This window comes from Polyodon spathula, chromosome 56, assembly GCF_017654505.1.
Source record: "Polyodon spathula isolate WHYD16114869_AA chromosome 56, ASM1765450v1, whole genome shotgun sequence".
Taxonomy (NCBI): domain Eukaryota; kingdom Metazoa; phylum Chordata; class Actinopteri; order Acipenseriformes; family Polyodontidae; genus Polyodon; species Polyodon spathula.
Window position 1 is genome coordinate 1,219,994 of NC_054589.1, and position 20,655 is coordinate 1,240,648.

Below are 20,655 nucleotides of genomic sequence, written 5' to 3' on the forward strand. Positions count from 1 at the left end.
AAACTGCATCAGCTGCAGAGTCACTTACAACAACGTCTCAACCGAGAGACAGCGCAAGGAGGTTAAGTGACTTGCTCAGGGTCACGCAATGAGTCAGTGGCTAAAATATGAAGAAACATCCACCCAACCCAGCAGTGTAAATGAAAGCTCTATTGCTGCATACTAAATCCAGATTTAAATCTGTATTGGGTGTTAATTAAGTCCAATTGATTTTCAGTGTGGTTAACTAGGACACATAAAGCTTTACGCCTGGATACCATGCATCTGATGGGCTGTTAATGTTACCTATTTAAATCCCCTGCAGGACCAGTGCTAATGGAAAAACACCAAAGCCAAGCATTGAACTATGGTGTCTATCCATTTTACCAGGAAAACAAGTCAGACTAATGACCCAGATAGAGCACTGAAAGGCTAAGGGTCTGTAAGATGGGAATTGTACCAGCAAGTGATGGGAAAACATTAAATAGTGTATTTACAACGGAAGTTGTTTCCCCTTTATTGTTACTACCATAGGGTGTATTTTCAGAAATTAACTTTGATTTTTTCCTGTTATGCATATTTGGAATCTTCATTATGATTTATGAAATGTGAAATATGTTTGAAGATGAGCTAAATGGATATGTGCAATGTATTGACAAGCAACAGGTGTGCTACAGGGGGCCCAGTCACAAAAAAAACATCAACATTGGACAGGACACACATAGTCCACTCTCAATGTGCTGAGAGCTGCGTGGTCCTACCCAGTATTAGAGGGGAGGGAAAACTGAGTAAGGAGCTCAAAGTCATTTCAATTTATTTTGCACATTTCCCCTGACTATTTTATTGTGTCTGCAATGATTCTGATTGCTCTTATCTTGAAGTTTATAAGAGCTCGCCTGGAACTGAACAGTCTTCAACTCTGCTTGCCACACGCTCTCCCTGTCTACATACAGTAAATGTAGAGTAGGTAGGGCTCGGTTAGGGTTAGGGTTAGTTAAAAGTGAATTGTCACTGGAATGATGATGGCTGTTCACTGCTGGCATTAAGGATTCTCTAGGCAAGCTTAAAACAGCTAAAATCCATATAAAGGCAGATTAGGGAAAAATTTCAATATCAGAGCACCAGAACTATAGGAAATGTGAAAAGCAAAAACAACACAAACAATTAAAATGATGTTTGAATCTTCTTTATTTTTAAGGCCATTCTCTGTAGCCCCTTCCGTAGCCACAAATGTTATCACGTGACAGGTTTTCACTGGATACAAACAAGGGGTGATATAGCTGATTCTGTTGATGTGGGCTTATAAGGCAAGAACCTTGTTGATTACACCTTAAAAGAGAAAACATTCAGGGTTTGCGTTTTGTACATATATTTACATTTGATTGTGGAGAAGACTGGACCACAAAAATCCATTTACATTTCCAAAGAACCCAGGTTGAAGGAAACAAGACACAGATTGCCGGCAATATCCTTCTCTTTGAAATCAAAGGGGGAACATTTCTCCAAAGCCACATAACGCCATGGAAATGAGATTATTGTTTCGGGGCTTCAACCAGACTTGTAAAGCACCCTTTCTTCTTTTCATTACAGTGCTGTCTTTAGATTATTACATTCTCTGAACACTGAACAGTATAATTTGCATTTCTGCGCCTCACTTACACTGTTGTTGTTCTTTTAGTTTGGTTGCATTTTTAGCAATTAACAAGACCTTAGTGCCACATATTTGTCAATATATGGCTTGCCTATATGTTTGTGCAGACCAGCGTTGAATACAATTTAAGGTGAAGAGCTGTTAGTGTTGAATAAAATACAGCTCTTGTGTGGAAGAAAGAAAAACATGTTAATTAAGGTGTTTGAAAACATAATGCAATTAGACTGTCTTGATTTTTAATAGCTTATCAAGTATGGAGGAGAATGCATTTAGGTCCACATCAAAACTGCTCTGTAGCAGTACATATAGTCCCATATTAACATGGAGATACAAAGTGAGAAACAATTTGTCTACAGAGGCTTTTTAGTACATAGCTGTTTTATTCTTGTAGCTAGGACTGTGTATTTAGGCAGATGATATGCACGACTTAAGGGTTGATTTGATCTACCTTTACCCCACCGGTATAAACCACAGTAGGATTTACAGCTTCAGGAAACCCACCTGTGCTGCCATTACATTATATTGTTATTATTATTATTAATAATAATACTAATCATTTAAGTAACAAAGTATACCCGGCCAACTGTACATAATTAAGCTGTCACTTTATGGAGGGGTTCTGGTGACACTTTAAAAACTTTGATTTTTTTCATGTACTCAGAACCCAGAGATAAAACGACAGTTTTATATTTAAGCAGCAGGGTGCACTTTTATAATTACTTGCAAACAATTTGAATTTCTCTGGTTTCTCACATTCACAGTGCATTTTTATATCGCTCAATTTCTTTTCATTATCGCAGCGTTTTCTTGTGAATACATTTTTTTTCCCTCTTCAAAAATCTAGACAGCATTTTGATCTGCTATTTTGCAAAGTGGTTTGTTCAGCTGTTCTGAAGTCAGTACTGTGCTATTGCTGTAAAACATTGCCTAAAACGTTCCACTGCACTGCCATTATATTGTTACAAACCTGTTTATTATCATTTCTAATTTTAGAAGCATGGTTCTATGTTAATAGATCATTTTACTGAAGAATCAGTTCAAGATTTGCACACTTTTTAAAAGGTTTATTCTTCAAGCTGTTTGGATGCTATTTTTACAAGTGTTGTTTCAACTCAGGAAATGGTAGTGTAAATTAGGACTGTCTTACTGTCTTATTTACCTAATATGCTGAATAAACTGAATGTGTTTTTGTCTACCTGCTCTTCAGTGAAGTGCAAACTTCAAAGACCCAGGTTTAAAGATTTCTTTAACAAAAAAGCACTTCATTTTATTATTATGTTTCATTATATTGAGTCGTGAGTACTAGATATTTGTTATTGGAAAAATAAAGACCAGATTGTGCAATGTTTCTGTTTTTTTTTTAAATTACAGTAATCCTCCAAATAATTTGTACTTTGTATAAAAATACAAATAATCTTTAAGTATGTTTTTTCAAAGAAATTCAGAACTACTAAAATAAACTTAGCAAATTCAATTAGAGATGTTTTGACTAAAAGTCTTTCTCGATGTCTTCAATGTAGACATTGAGAAAGACTTTTAGTCCAAACGTTTGTATTTCAAAATGTACCACTGTTGCTGGATGATATTCGGATATTTGTATAGCAAGTGTTTCAAATCCCCAAATTCTGTGTTAGTGTAATGGGCAGTGTTGTGTAATAAACTGATTTTACAGATTCAGATGAGAGGAGATTAAAAGCACTATAGCCAAGAATGCAGGCAAACCTGGCTGATTCGCACCCAGCCTCCCCCTGTACATTAATGCCATGACTCAGATGTCATAGATTGGCGGCGGATGATTGCCGACATTAAAGGGAGGTCCATTGCAAATTGTGACCTGTCAGTGAAATGAGATGAGGTTAAAGCCCAATAACCAGATAACCGGACTCTTGCGGTTAAGATGCTCACTTGCAGTATGTGTGGTCGCCAGTTTGTGTCCACCCTCTGCTCTGGGAAGTGTCTACACTAATCAATATGGTGTGTGATCATGCAATGATTGTGGGAAACCTTTTACCTCTAGGACCACAGAAGTGATGATCCAATATGGGTAAAGTTTTGTACAACTACAGTTTACACAAACTTGGATTTTTCTTGGAAGTAATAGGTCATGACAATCCTCGCATTTCTCAAAGTAGCAGAATCTGCTGTAAGCTTCTTTGCTAGACTTGTGTAAAATAACACTTCACTAAATAAGGAACCTGCACAAGAGGCCTTAATTTACACATTCCGTTTCTCTCTCCCCACATTCGGTTACACAAGCCACAGACAGACAGATACAGCAGCCGGCTGTGTAGCACATTGTTTACAGAGTTTAACTTCTGGTATTTAGTCCTACTTTACCAGCTGTGCTCTTATAATAAACCCATAATGCATTTTCATCCGATGGGAGGTAGGGTTAGATGTTAGGCTCCAAAAAGCCTAAACCTGGCCTAAAGGTTCAGATCTTGAACATAAGGGAACATTACACTGTCCTTTTATTGCTTTTGGTTTTTAAATAAAGTTTCTTTCGCAAGACACTGCAAGTTCTATGAGGATGCTGTCAGAATACCTGTTTCAAAATTTTTGTCAGGAATACAACAGTACCAGTAGTTTTCATATACAGCTATGGCCAAAAGTTTTGCATCACCCTATAGAATTAACACATTTTGCTTCATGAAGTCGAATGAAACCTGTTGAATAATGTTATGTTAACATATCGAGTTACATAACACTGTGTAGTTTTCCATATACAGTACTTAACGAAAAACTGTCAAATTGAAAAATGTGACATTTTGAAATCTAAATGAAATGCTGTACTACTTTTGAGATATCATATTGTAGCTTCTTTGATTACACAGTGTTTTTATAAAATATCTAAATTATGTTTAAATATATATACTGTGTATGTGAATCAATCTTTCTATCTATCTAAACTATGTCTCAATCCTAAAGTTCTAATTGATACAAAACCTTTGGCCATAGCTGTACTTATAAATTAACAAGCAAACATTGCTCTACAGAGACTTTTCCTAAGTAAACAGACAATTCTTGTCTTTGCACATCACAAACTTGGCCTGTTTTGATCATTTCTACATTCTGTATATTTTTCAAAGTTGTCTGGACTACCGTCTGCATTGGGTATGCTTGTGATCTTTAATGAAATGAAGATTCTGATTGTCTTGGGTTTTCTTTTTGCAAAGCTGAGCTTTTGGGAATGCAAATATTTAACATGCCCTGTCTACAGAATTGCTGAGCCCTTCAATTCATACAACTGAAGAAGAATGAGTCATTTTTAACAATCCCCAGAGATTCGGTTTACTTGTTATGCTCTTGTGATCACAAGTGGCAGGGTGGGAGATCTTTATTTCTTTGAATGGGGTCATGAGTAGGCACAGCTATTCAGTCCTTATGCATCAACTCTTTTATTAACCCTAATTGCAAATGAAATAACTGAGCTCATTTGACTTGTGATCATCTGTCACTGCATTGATTCCAAAGTAATTAAATGGAGGAATGTCATGCAAGTAATATATACAGTAAGAACATCCAACGCTAAATGTATAATTAATATGTACAGCAAAACCTGAACTAATCATCACTGTTCATGAACAGGGAGGGACAGTAGCACTGTCTGCAGTCGGCTGAATGACATTTTAACCTCATAGCGCTGTGGGTACATCAAATGCTGACCCAAAGACCTTCTACCTTTCAAACAGGGAGTTAATGAGGAGTTGGTTATGCTGGCTTAGCGCAGATTTAATAAAAAAAAATATTGTTGCACTTATGACTTGGATTCTATGGCACTATTCAATAAGAAATCCAGACATGACATGAGTCAAAAACACATGTATACTGTGTTTGATTCAATCCTGCCATAGAACAGGACACTAGCATGCATGGTTTATTTTTTTGATTGTATCCTTTAACTATGTCGAGGCTAACAAATCCCGTAGAATCACTGCCATCTTGGTTGTACATGATGGCCATACACTCTATTGATGGCCGTTTTTAGTGTTTTTTGATATCACAAAATTAAATTAAGATGGCTTCAAAAGAGTTTATTTACAGATATCTGCAAATGATTTATGGATATCTCTCTAAATATTTCAAGATATCTTAAAATGCAATTTGAGATACTCTAAATGATAATTCAGCTTGCCATATGCATCAGCCTGCAGAATTTTAATGAAACTGTTGTAAATTCCAGCATAATATTTGATTAGCCACCCTTGTTGGTGGACACAGGGCTGAATCCCCGTTCACGCAGATGCGGACCTCCTCTATCGCTGAGTTTTCATGATATTTGAAATTTCGGTAATACTGCTGGTAACATTGCTATCAAAAGTGCTAAGATCAGAATAGAACAATTTCTGTCAATTAATTGGTGGGAATTATATTGCCTGTATTGCTATTATAACAGTGCTTTTTATTTGCATCTTCTTTAAAGTCTCAATAACAGTAATGATGCCATAATTAAAATGTAATCCCAGTAGCCCACAGGAGAAGCATCTCACAAAGGTTCCAATAAAGTTCCCTTCAGTTTCCAACGAAGATTATCAGCTTTTCTGTTAAACACAAAGCAGAGAACACTGCAACAAAATCCCTAAGGAGCAGTAGATGGATGCTGAGTGTGTGCTTTCCTGGATAGTTCAAACACGCTGCAGAAAGCTGCACATTCCTAGCTGACAGTGTAGGACCTGCCCCATATGCATTTCTTTTGTATATTTCTAACCCAGCTGTATGACATCAGCAGAGTCATACATGTGTATTATGCTGTGCCTAATCTAATATTTTTGCTTTACTATACCACAGTAAAGGTTTATAGAAAAGATGGGGAAGATTAGTTTTGTTTTATATAGGTTTTGGAATGTTTTATGTACAAATGAAATATTGGCCTAATTAAAAAATAAGTAACCTACAGTTTAGCATAATCTTACCAGTAGAGCAGTTTTAATACAAATGGTTATATCATTTAATATATGAGCATGGAATTGGTAATCGTGCAATACAAAAAAAAAAGTACTCTACTTTAGAATTGAAATGTACTGTACTTTAGAAATGATTGCATTTTAAAAATAAATTCCAGCCTTGTTTAAAAGTGTGAGTGGGTGGTTCCAGCAACGCATTGTACTTGCTTGCCAATGCTGATTTGCAGCGTTGTTAGCCAAGCTTGCTATACCCACTCAACCACCAGCTTTCTTCATTATTGCATGACGAGCTGTCACAAAGAGTCGATGGGGAAGGGAGAGGTGATAAAATGTGCAGTTGCAGGTATGGGACCGTGAGTAATTGTGCGGTTTTGTGTGTACTTTTTAGTTTAAAAAAAATATATATATATTTAATAGCTTACTGAATGATTTACATTTGGCTCTTTCAACAAATATTTGAGTAAATATTTGAATAATGTGCTATGTGATTTATCGTATCATCTTATCAAATTGTATCACTTCTTACAAACCTGGAGGTAAATTATTAAATGAACTGTTATTATGTGACTCATTTTAATTATATTAAGTTTATTGTACTTAAAAAGTACAAGGTTAACTTCAAAATAATAACAAAAAGGTATTATTATTATTATTATTATTATGGTCAAATGCATGACGAGAGAATAAAGGATATCCTGTAAAGAAAGGTTGATTTCAGTGAGGAATTGTGTAATTGAATAAGACCAATTGTGTTTTTAAAAGTACTTAATTTGCAAATAAATACACTTACCCGGTCAATGGTGGTAAAATAAAAAATATCCGCATGGCAAAATGTTTTAAATGGAAGATATAAGTTGTTTTCAATTATTTTTGCGTTTCAAAAACAGTGGTAATAGAATACTAGACAGCTAACGTATTTTTAAAAGATGTCTAAACACAGAACTTACAATAAGAGCCACTCATTTCCCCACAAGTGGGTAGAGGGGTATAACCTTATTTTGAGCATTATAACATTCATTGATATTTTTGAATGCATTTATGTACTATAAACCTGGTTAAGGATTTGATTTTAAAGGGGAGTTTTAAAATATAATTTATGTGCGTAGAATTTGAAAAAATAAATACACGATTAAGTACTGACTGAAATTTGTGGATTTAAAAAAAAAAAAAAAAAGTGTTTTACTGTGTTAAATGTTTCTGTGCTCAATTTATCATGGTAACATGGGTTAGCATTGTAATACATCATACATTTAATTAAAACCTAATTTATGAAAAGTTAGGGAACAATGAGAATAAAATAAAAGCATTACTGTATTAGACATATAAAATTGAAAAAGAAATTGAATGCATCATTTCCATTTGTACTGACCTCTTATCCTGGTTATCCATTGCAGTTATTTATATCACCATTCATTTACAAGATTCAGAATGTCCCATTGCATTAACGTTTTACACAGACATAAGCAGATATAATTCTCTAAGATAATGAATAACATGCTCGGACACATTTTCCCTTTCTGCCAACAGTAGAGCTATTCTATCCTGGTAGGCTGTTTGCTTTAGTTTCCACTCAAGTTCCGTCCATGTGTATTCTGTCAGGACTCATTGGGTGTTCCATATGCAATGATTTTATATAGGGATGCCTCAATTCACAGAGCCATTTACTGAATGAAGCTTCACTACACAGTTCCCTTCAGAACCGCCGCTACTTCAACTCTGTTGTTAAGTTTATAAAAGGGTCCTTTATCAAACAGTACAGTTGTTGCAGTGGAAGATCTAAGGGCCTAGTATGGTTCTTTTTTTCTATACCTTTTGCAGAACAGTGACTAGACCAGTGTTGGTCTTTTGCAATGTTGACTGTCATGTCATTACTTACTACTGGCATTGGCCATAGCAGAATCCCAATTTTTAGGATAAAATTAGTTTTATAAAATGAATGCTAAGATATCTACGTTCATTTCACTGACCCAATCTTTTTGGAGGCATTGTAGATATATATCCTCCTCTAAGTATTTCAAAGAAAGTACACAGGACCTCAGTGCTGCTGGATGGCTGGTATAAGACAGGCTGTGCAGGAAGAGAGATGGTCCTCTACTGAGACATCTCATATACAGCACATGTCTTTTTGCAAGGATTGGAGGTGATTTTCAGGAAACAGTCAGACAAGTCTTCGAAATAAAATAGTTGAACATGCACTTATTAAGACCTTGCGATCCCCAGTCCTTCCCAGAGGTATAGAGTCCTCTTCTACAGCGTGGTCCCTTTTCTGGATGCTGATGTCCTATCCTGACGATTGACTAGAATTTCTCGATGACTGTCTCGTGTACTGACCTGTACTAAAGATTACATAACAAAGTCATCATACAGGGCGAGTTCTACTTCTTCCCAGAACTTTCTAATACTGATGACTGGACAAATGGCCAGGGTCATCTAGTACACAGCAGTGTATTGCCAGACAAACAAACCAAAATACTTCTGTGTAACAGATCACTAGATGGAGCATATTTCTATAAAGAGACTGATCTAGCCTATGTAATAAATGTCTGCGGCAGCCAACTAGAACTAAGGAGCAGCTCCTGAACGTTAAGAGTACCTAAAAACAGCATTTGAGTAACAGCAATAGGAACCGCCATGAATAACAATCTTTATATAGCTCCTTTCATAATGGACCACCACCACAAAGCGCTTTACAAGATACGAGACTACGGTGTGTGAGCTATGCATCAGCTGCAGAGTCACTTACAAGAACGTCTCACCTGAAAGACAGAGCACAAAGAGGTTAAGTGACTTGCTAATGGGGCCTAACCGGGAGACCTTCTAGTTATAAAATTGTTTCTTTAACTACTGGCCACACAGCCTCCTTAATAATGCAAACAGCATTCATCATTTCAGATATAGTATTATATATAATATATATATATATATATATATCTTTCTAAAATTAAAGCTATGCTTCAATCTGCCGTTGCAATCTGCAATATTTATTATGCTAAATACTGTCATTTTGAATGCTGAATTGCTGCTTGAGACACTTTATCAATATTTTTGAATAAACCTGAATCTGATTGACGATAACAAAACAACAGCGCCTACAGGCACTTTGGATTAATCTGTCAATAATGGGTTTTGTAATAAATTACGCCCACCCAGCCCATAGACTCCTGGCTGATGATTCATTGATTTAAGTGGTTATTTAGTGTTATCATATAAATCACATCTTCCCTCAAACTCGATTTCTATTCACTATTTAAATTAGGATACAGTGGTTTCAATCAGATTATGTAAAATGTTGTAACGAGTTGGTAAATGAGTACATCACAGTTGGTTGTTACATAAATTGGTGATGACTCAAGACTGTCACCGTCTTGGATTTTAACAAGAGTAAATGGCTTTGTGGTCCAGTGATTAAAGAAAGGGGTTTGTGGTGATACATGGTTCACCCCCAAGTCTCTGTAAGTCGCTTTGGATAAAAATGTCTGCTAAATGACTAAATAATAAAAAGAATTAATGAAGATGCAGCTTCGCACACATTGCTTATCCACACTCCCTAAATAATAGACATTAAACATGCACTGAAACCACGTGATTGCCATTTACTGCCTTCACAATTACATTTTCAAAGCATAACGATCTGAGTCTGATTGTGGGGAAGTGACGTGCCATTCTTTTTATTGTAACTAAGCATGACAAATAATGATCTAAACATAAACAAACAACAGAGACTCATTCAGAACACACATACCAGGATATTTTACAGGTAAGACATATAATATTATTGAAATGTGTGTGATATCTGAATTAACACAGAGCCCCCTAGAGGTGGAAATTTGCTGTGCTGCTCTACATTTTATAATGATTATTTTGTAAATGTATGATACTATCCAGACCTGAATAGCATACAAAACCCTTTATCCAGACAGCACTATATTACGTAAACTTGTTCAATAATTATCTCATACACCGTGACAGGCTAAACGTAATGATATGTACACAATTAAGAATCTAAATATGCTTCTGCCTCTGCATTACCATTACAAAGAATACAACTTCTCTGTGATTTATCTTTTTCTACGCCTTTTAGAAACTGGATATAGCAACTGCCTTCATTTTTTCCACCATGTTTCTAAGATACATTTAATTGATAATACTGTGTTATAGTGGTTAGAATATTTTTATTTAATCTTTAATAGTAACTGGCTTTAAAAAGTGTGTAGAGTCACAGGGGTCTGTATTCAAATGGTTAAGATGGCTGTTTATTTAGTGCTCCTGTTGTTTAGAATAATTCAATATTCCTCACATATTTTAATAACAGCATCTTCATGTATATACACAGTATTTGAGTGGTAAAACACAAATGCATGTTCAATCCCTGTGAAGACTGAAACTGACTTGCAACAGGGAGTAGCTTTTTTATATTGCAGAATACATGTCGGCAATTCCATTGACCAAATGAATCAGTCATTATAGGAACACCTTGGCAACTCTGAATTGTGCTGTATAACCCTCTACTGTATACAATAATGAGAAACACAGTTTCTGAGAGTAATATAAGATTTAGGGGATCGAGTGACAGAGTAGCTTCAAAGAGAAAAGTAGCTTGTGCGATTGGAGCCGAAACATCCCAGAGAGAATACAAACAAACTGAACAGTCAAACAGGATGGTTTCTCGTTAAAATGGTTTGCAAAAGGTTAAAATATGCCTAGTGCAGTAAACAATCACCAAAATGAAAAATGCTTTAGGATTGTAGAATATAGAATTTCTGTAACTTTTCCAATTGCAATATAAATATGCAATAAAATAAACATGTAGAAGAAATGAAATACACCTTACCCTTTGTAATAATATGAAGCATAATATAATGAATTCATTTTACATAATTCCATAATAAGTAGGAGAGCACTAGCAGTGTTTGTGTGTGTGTGTGTGTGTGTTATCTGTGCAATACCTGTTGGCTAATACTGTTTTGCAGCATACTGAGTCTTCTTATCGAATGAGATTGCAGCGTGGTATGGCAGTCTGTCTCTTTGGGGTTTCAGTTGAACGTACCGTTGCAACAGTTGAAGGCAGAATGGCATTATATTTCCTCTCCTGGAGTGTAATCCTCCACTACTACCTATGGGATAGCAGCTGCTCTGCAGAGCTAGGTAAGTAGGATCAAGGGTAAATGTTAATTCTGCACACTGCAGATCAAATAAAGATAAGCATGGCTTTATGTTATCAACATGTGTTCAGTATTACTTACTGTATATAGGCTGTAAACACAATGTTAAGTGTGATAATGCCCATGCATACAGTATTTAATACTACAAATGGACTGTATTATACTACAAGGAGTTCTAGTATATAGTAAATTATAGTGTTATGGAATTATATAGTATTCTTTTTATATGGGTGCATTGGAAAGTACAGTTTGTGTGGAAGATTAAGGACATTTTCAGCTTTGTTTTCAAAAGGGGTGTTTTTGGAGAGAGAACTGAGATATGCATTTGGGATACTTGTGATAAATAAACACCTTTTTTTATAGCTGGTTCATTTTTACTACTGGCAAAATGCAAAGTGAGTATTTACTAGAATATGAATATTTCAAATAAAACATCTGCAGCTTGCAGAAAACAAACACAAAGTGGGAATACCAAGGATCTCATACAAACCATCAAAGAAATATACAGAAATTATTACAGAAATTTGAACCTAATGCTCGGATAAGGGAGGGGTTTTGCACACTTGTTTTATATTTCATGTAAACACAAACAGGCATTTACTTAATACAGAATTTCAGAATCCTAATCATTGTCTTTGAGAGATAATATTTTAAATATTCAATCATTTTACATATAACAGGGCTAAAAAAATAAACCGTGTATATGCAGTGATATTTAGAGACAGGTCTACAATATAAAAAAAAATAAAATATGTAAAAATGCAGCTATTTCAAAACTTTATTATAATAATAATAATAATAATAATAATAATAATAATAAATAAATAATAATAATAATAATAATATCAATGCATCCAATTTTGTAATTGATCTGGAACAGGATAGTTGTTTGCCTTTAAGAAGATTTTTCCATTAAGCTGTCAAGCTGCAAACACACTTGGTACCTTTTTTTTTTTTTTTAGTTTGCCCTGTTTCAAGCTGCTTGTGTTAATTGTAACACAGACTGCATTGTCAATTATCATTAACATCTACATTTAAATCAATGTTCTTTCCTCTTATTAGCATTAGTAGAATTGGAAATGTCTCCCTTTTTGTACTTCAATCTGGAGAAATGTTTCCTGTATCCAGTCCCCTGCCATTGCAGCTGGACCATTGGAGTGAAAGTGACCTATAGCAGAGGAAGAAGAAGCAACTTTTATTTATTTTCATTTTCAATATTGAAGCGTAAAACACAAGGAAAGAACCAACGGATTTTAAAGATAAGCTAAGGGGTCCAGTGATAGGATTGGTTGTGCTATTGGGTCATATTCACAAAACTATAAGCATGGTATTAAGGAATATTTTGATAACGTTTTATTAAAGCCTGTTTTGATTAAGTTTGCAGTTCATGAAACATTTTTTATAAACATTTGTCACAAAACCCCTTAAAAACATTCTTTAAAACAGCCCTTGGTGTTTTGTGACTGGTCACTTGGGAGCAACTTTCACATTTGTTTTGTGATTGGGAAAAAAAAAAACAGACTTTTGATGTTGTAGCTAGTAAGAAATAATTTATCGTTTGGGTCCTTAAATTAATATCCTGAGTTGCTTGTTATAAACCACAGTATTTGTGCAAAACCAAATATGACATTTTACAGTACTTTACTGTCAAACAAATACAATAAAGAGGTATTTAAAAATACTGGATAAATATATACTAGTATTAACTTGGTAAATACAAAATATAAAATATTATAAAAATATATATATATATATATATATATATATATATATATATATATATATATATATATATATATATATATTATATATATATGCTATATAACAAAATGCTATATTTACCTAAACAAAACTATATATAATTTTAATGGCACCAAAGGGCACATTATTGTTGGTTTTCCATGTTTCAAGAGACTGCCCCTTTTAAAGAAAGAGTAATGCCTCGTTTCACTTTCAAAACACACAATTTGAATAATATGCTTTACTAGAGACGCAACCATTCTCCTATTCATCAATTATTGATCACTGTGAATTTAATTTTTTGTGAGCCTCATGCATTAACTGATTATTTGGAGCCTCGTGCCTCACGAATTTATTATTTAAGCACATGCATGTTTTCAGTTCTTTTGTTAAGAGTCCCGTTTGTTAAGTTATCATTAAAATAGCTTTGATTTTTATTTATGAAATGTGTGTTTTATTAAATCACGTATATAGCACGTTGAATTAGAACTAATGTACCATTATTTATGAATGTATTATCTTTCTGGTGTTGACTGTCAATTTGAATTATGTATGCGTGTTCTGACTAAAAATACATTAAAAACAAAACTATAATACGTCCATTAAGAAAAAATTGAGATAATGTTCAGTTAAGGCAGGTGTCATTTGAAAATAAGTTTTATTACACACAATTATTTATATATACACACACACATACATACACAAAACATAATAAATAATTGAATATATGAATTCCCCTTCTGAAATTTATATATATTTTTAATTTACACACAACAGGTACAAACGCAGGAGGAATAAACTAAAACACTATAGTTAGTACATGCAACATGGGTCTTAGCTGTTTTCCCAAAATAGTGCTAGGCTGCGTATTAAATTCAATTCAATTCAATTAAAGAGAACACTTATCTCTCCAATGATCACGAGCCCGACAAAAATACAGGAAATAAGGCAAACAAAACATTTGCTTGCATGCTGAAGAATTAGTTCACAAAACAAGTCCCACGTTAATTTCCCCAGCTTTTGTTAAAAGTGACAAAAGGCTTTTTAAAAACCTTCATCTGGTTCCTTCAGTTACTAAGCAACAGAGAGCTTCAAGCTGCCATTTTAGGTGAAACGGGGAGAAAGAAGTGATTCCACTTCCTTCTGGGCAGTAATGTAAAGTTGCAGTCATTTGCAATCTTCTGTAATAACTATGTTCATACTTCTGTCAGCACAGAGACTTAATCTGAAGTAATCTACAGTGTGTTCTGTAATATCCCCATTGAAATATGGTAAAGCTGTTTTGGATTTAAATTCAGTTTTAATATACATGTATTTTATTAGAACTAGCAATATTTTTTCTTCGTTTTTTTTTTTTTTTTGTTGGTACTTTGTTTGCTTTCTATACTTTAATTTGAAATTAATTCTAAAGACGTTTTTGCTGATGAAAAGTTCCTATTACTTACTCTCTTTGTGTGTTGCAGTTCAAACTCCCTCAATGGTCCAGCTGCAGTCAGACCAGCAAAGAGACCAGGATGCAGTAATTTGTAATAATATGTGTATATTTTGAATGAATGTTAAATAAACACAGATTCTCAGCAGGACTGAAGAAATGAGTGATCCAGTGCACTCCCTTCATCCTGATCCAGGCGGTCCTTTTATAGTGCAGAACCAGTTACAGAGCAGCATGGTTGTAGCTCCCTTGTGCCCAATAATGCTGTTCCACTTGCATTTTCATTGATGTTATAAAGTGGAATACAAATAGAATAATCTTGTAACTATGGCTCAAGATTATAGCCTTGTATTTCACAGATGAGGCTTTAATGCAGATTCCCTCTCCCAACATCCCTGTAATTGCAGGCAGTAATGATTTGAGGAATAGTCATGTTTCCAGTACTGACAATAATGGCAGGTGTCCCTAATACTTATTCCAGCATCACTGGAAATCCTTCATGCTTTTCTCAACCTGTATACAGCATTTCTAAGCAAACTAAACTGTACCCAGCTGGATTAAAACAGAGTTAAACAGCAGCGGTATGTAGATCCGCTACAGTTTAGAATATAAGACTACACCCTACTGTGCAGAGCCCTGACGTTTCTTGTCTTCTTTCAGTTTTTACTTCTCGTCCTAACGACAGCGTAGCCTCTCTGGAGAAGCCACTGATGCTGTCCTGCGCGGCGTACGACACTGTCCTTCAAAGCCAAGCCGCAATTGAGTGGTTCAGAAACTCTAGGGAACCCATACTGGACTTGGACACCCGGGTTTACCAGCCTACCAATGGGTCCCTGTTTTTTCCCAGCCTGCGGGCAGATGACTTGGGGAGCTACACTTGCCAAGCAAGCTCCAGGCTTTCTGTTATCAACACTACTTTCAGCATATACAAGGCCTGTATGTAAATATTAATTAACCTACATACTACATAAAACAATGATATATTATTATGGTATATTTACCACTATATGTTATGTACCTGAAGAACATTTTCTTTAGGTCAGAAAAATACAGTGGAATACAGTACCTTCATAAGATCCATATTGTTTCAGGCATAATAGTACAGTACTATGACAACATGTTATGCTTGTGTGGTTTTTCAGAGAGATTCCTAAGCAATTTTGATACAGGGTTATGTGTTTAATAAAAGAGCGTCTTTACAACTGAAGCGGCATCCAAGTTTTGACTATTTATTTAAATAGCTTTGCCTTTTTATTTTAACTGGTTATCACTTTCTTTTTTTCTGGTGGAAATGCTTCAGTATGTTGGTCTTATTAGAGAAGTAATTTAGGAGGTATTTTTATACCCGGGAATGCAGATGGTGGCCTTAATACTGAAGGTGACTTTACATTGCCATCAGAATTGGGTCTGTAAAAAAGTGGCCTTAATTGTGAAGTGGCCTCAAAGCGATAATGATGTCTGTTACACATTAGAAAAACACGTTTTTTTGTTTTTTTTTTTGCTGCCTGCACTATAATGTTATTAATAACCTCCTACAGTTTCAAGTGGCAGCAGAGTGATACTCTGACAATCATGTTGCGAGGGGGAAGCTCTTGTTCCCTCACATTGAGAACTAGAATTCAGGAGTGCAAAGGAACGGAAAACAAACAGGACAACAGAAAACAAACAGGCCAACAAGTAGCACTCGGAAGACTAAACTATGGAAGAGCTATTGTAAACAGACGTCATGTTTGTAGAATACTGTACTAAAGCTTTAAAATTTATTATATTGCTTATTTGTATTAGCAACAATATCATTGGTCCCCTAATCTCTGTGTTGAATATCTTTTGTGCACTTGTCTTTTCTTGCCCTCAGATAATATAATATGGACTCTATAATATGGACTGCGATTCCTGGTAAACTTGTACTCCCTGTGTCAGACTTACTCATATGCTCAGCCTTTTTAGCCAGACCATGGAAACTGACCTTTATCACAGGAAGTGATATAAAACTCAGAGAAGGAAATACAGATGTTTAGAAGTTACTGTGTAGAAATCTGCAATTCCTCAATTAAACAGAAGACATGCGCAGCTCAGTGAAAATGATTTGCTACACTTTTAATATAAATCTCTGGTTCTTTAAATCACAATTAGGGATATTTCATATTGTTGCTGCAGGAGTGTGAGCCTCCCCTCTTCAGAGAAGGTTTCAGTGTCCATGATCTCTGTATGGGGCTGTCTGCAGAGGCTTCATTTAGTCCCTATAGAAATGTGGACAGCCAGAAAAACAGAACTCCTTTAGAAAGTTTTGAAAGTTTTAACATACACAAGACTTAATTGCAAACTCAAGCATAGTATTGGCCTTGCATTTACTAAAATAAGCTTGACTAAATCACTGCTACCATAGTACATAGTAGGTACTGTATGCTCAATCTAAGAGAGAACCACAAAACATTGGTTCCCACACCACACCATAACATCTCTATGTACAGCAGGAATGATGCTATAATGAAGTAGTTGGCAAGCGATATATGGCAATATGTGGTGCTGGTCATTAATTTCCATTGTGTTTCAAACTTTTGACCATTTATTGTGCTCCATTATTGATGTTTATTCCCTGTACTGTAACCTTTTTTTGTCTTCTAGACATGACTCCAGTGTTTTACAGTCCTGTCTCTCAGACCGTGAATGCAGGAGAGAGCGCATTCTTCGAATGCGTTTCTGGGGACAGTCTACCTTCGGCTCAGATCAGATGGGAGAAAGAAGGAAAGCCGTTGGCTGAAGGAATTCAATTTCAGGTAATACGGTGGGGAAAAAAACGAGCAGAAAACAGTGTTGACAATGCATAGTGCTCTACATGACTTAATAGAAACAGTGTGCAGAGTGCTAACCAAGCCTAACATTTTGTACTTTTGAATGTAGGAGCACCTTGTCAGAAAGTACTGTTAAATAAAAAAAAAACAGCAATTTATATGTAAGCCTATTTTTGCAGTATTTAATCTATGGTAACAAAAACCCAATCTTCTTTTTCTCATCGTTGATAAGGGTCAGTATGGAGGGGGCAATCACTTGAAGGTCTCTGGGACAATGCGTATTCCTGTGGTATCCAAAGAAGACGCAGGCAAATACGTGTGTGTAACGCATAACCCTCTGCTAGGAACTGATGTGTACAGTGAAGCAGCCATTCTCACAGTGCCAGGTTTGAATGAGCCCTATATTCTCTGTTAGGCTCATGCAATTGCTAATGCCATTTGGTATTATGGTGGTGAATGAAATGGGTGAAGACATGTTGTTTTGTTACCTCAAATAACATTTCTAATTACAATATAGCCCTAAAAAGTTAAACAGAGTACAATTTGCAAAGTGTTTGTGCTGTACTTACACAATATCTATATACCATTATAAGGATGACACCTTATAGGCCCATGCTGTGAATGAGAAAATGAAGTGCTGCTCTTGAGTGTTGTCAATACTGTTAATACAATAGTGTCTGAATTAGCCAGACCTGAACAGGGATAGCACTGTAGCTCTCAGTGGTGCAGTTTTAAAAGCAATCAATGGCATTTTTTTTTTTTTTTTTTTTTTTTGGTCCTTTTAAAATAAGATATCTTGTACTATGTTTGGTTAAACTAATTTCTCAGTCAAATACCTTGCTCTCAGAAAATCTTTTACTCCCGCACTTCCTTTGTCAATTCACAAACCTTTTAAAATAAGATATCTTGTACTATGTTTGGTTAAACTAATTTCTCAGTCAAATACCTTGCTCTCAGAAAATCTTTTACTCCCGCACTTCCTTTGTCAATTCACGTCAGCACTGCCTTCTGGTTCAAACTCTGTTTGTGGCTGAAAGTGTGTCAGTCAATAGTGAAAGAAACTGGGAAGAGGCCATTAAAGGGGTGGGGACAATTTCACCCCCCAGGTGAAATAACTTGGTATGATCTGAAAGCATGGCTTGCAAACAAAGAATTGTTTACCAAGTGTAGTAGCTGATAGGCTTACAATGAAATGTGTTTCTTTCAAAACTGCACAGCAGTGTTACATTCAAACCCTCTGTATCTTTGAAACATTTGTTTAAGACTTGTTCAAGTTGAATAAAAGCATAAACATGATGAAAAATACTAGACAGAATACTTACAACTCTGAGATTTCTCCCGGACATCCTCCAGATAGCACTGGAATGAACATATTAATGAAAGCTTGCTTTTTTTTTTTTTTTTTCCAAAATTCTGTTTTTATGAATAAAATCAAACTACCAAAACGTCCATGCTGGTTAAAAGCCGAGCAGGTGGCAACACTAATCCCTGGACCCTGCAGCTTTAACTGATTTCTGAATACTGCTGTGTTGATTTGATCTAGTTTTACCATCCAAACTGGTGATTGCTCAGGGTCCAGCTGACCTCACTATAGCAACTGGAAAGGAAGCTGTGTTGAAATGCATTGTCCACGGATTCCCCCGTCCCTCTGTGCAGTGGTTCAGAAACAACAGGCCTCTAGAGAACACAGCACACCTGGCACCTGAGGAAGGAGGCCAGCTACTTGTATTTAAGTAAGCCCTTATTTCCAAGTTAGGATCGTTAGGTGTGATATCAGTTTGCTTATGGTCTGGTTAGAGTAGCTTTGCATTACATTTGCATACTTTTGTCTTTTTACCTTTTCATGGTGTTACCAGTCATTTTGAGTGGTATTTCAGGCTCAGCTACTGTGCTTTATTCAATCTCTCATACTCTGTGTTAAGGTGCTTTGACCTGAGATCAGGAACAGCTCTTGAGTTGTCAATCAGTTTGTTGTGGTTTAGGATCCAGAGCCACCTAGTGAACAGCTAGTGCGTATACGCTGCCATCTAGTGGTCAACAGTAAGATCATTTTGCACTATTTATTAATCCAGAATGTTTTCTGCCAATTTAGAATGGGGCTCTTTATGGCAGAACTAGAGTATTGCTACAACTATACCTCGAACTGAGTCTAACCATAGTCATAGCACCGTAGTCACTGTAATGCACCAAATTCTGATCGCTAAAAGCTTTTAATCTATGAAGGACTAATCGCACAAATCGATTAAAAATCATGTTAATCAATTTAATGAAACTGCACGTCCTGTTTCTAAATGCAAAGGAGTGGGCATGGCCAATAACACTATTAATCATTTAAAATGACGATTGCTTTTACCTTGGTATTTGAGACTGGTTTTCAGTCATTTTGCTGGCTTCCTAATTGCAGCTTGTCTTTCTCAGAAACGTCTCTCTGGAAGATGAAGGGCACTATTACTGTGAAGCCAGGAATGCAGAGGAAGCAGTGACGTCTCTGGCTGCATACCTGCTCCCTGCTGGTACTGTCTTCATTTCTCTTACCTCTATCAATATTGCTCATAGTGTTCCTTATACAGCAAGGCCTGACAACAGCGTTGTCGTAATGCTTATAACGTAAGAGGCAGGGCACCCAAGCTTCTGTGTAGTAAAGTAGCAGCCCATTGTGCAGGAACAGTGCATTCTGTGTGTCAGTGCTTGACCTGTGCTATTCTCTCTGTGCAGTGATGGACTGGAGATTTGAGCAGCAGCCTGCCAATGTCACTGCCGTGGAGGGGGAAGCTGTCACTCTGACCTGCAGGCCTCCCTCCAGCAGGCCGCCAGCCATTGTCACCTGGTTTATGAATGGCAGGATTTTAAAGAACAAGCCACACTTTACAGTACTAGAGAGCGGAGATCTTTTTTTTAAGAGGTATTTGTGATTTTGAATTGATACAAACTAAGTTTTAAATATGAATATGAGTAATGTGTGAATAAACAGTTATTGCATGTGAGGTAGAACTAT

At 35.8% G+C, this 20,655-nt stretch overlaps 1 protein-coding gene across 1 annotated transcript; it reads left to right on the forward strand.

Moving 5' to 3' along the window:
* The first annotated feature begins 11,509 nt into the window (after positions 1-11,509).
* On the forward strand, positions 11,510-20,572 carry LOC121307501 (hemicentin-1-like). Its single transcript, XM_041239682.1, has 7 exons — positions 11,510-11,679; positions 15,529-15,804; positions 17,494-17,645; positions 17,893-18,046; positions 19,204-19,393; positions 20,079-20,173; positions 20,376-20,572. Exons 1-7 carry the CDS (start codon positions 11,526-11,528, stop codon positions 20,570-20,572), a joined length of 1,218 nt encoding a protein of 405 aa, XP_041095616.1. The 5' UTR covers positions 11,510-11,525.
* The last annotated feature ends 83 nt before the right edge of the window (positions 20,573-20,655 follow it).

Bases quoted from the DNA above. Each gene is read 5' to 3' on its own strand.
- LOC121307501 (XM_041239682.1), top strand. From the start codon at position 11,526: ATGAGATTGCAGCGTGGTATGGCAGTCTGTCTCTTTGGGGTTTCAGTT. The intron at 18,047-19,203 runs GTTTGAATGAGC...GATTTGATCTAG, and splicing joins AGCCATTCTCACAGTGCCAG to TTTTACCATCCAAACTGGTG. The intron at 20,174-20,375 runs GTACTGTCTTCA...CTCTCTGTGCAG, and splicing joins TGCATACCTGCTCCCTGCTG to TGATGGACTGGAGATTTGAG.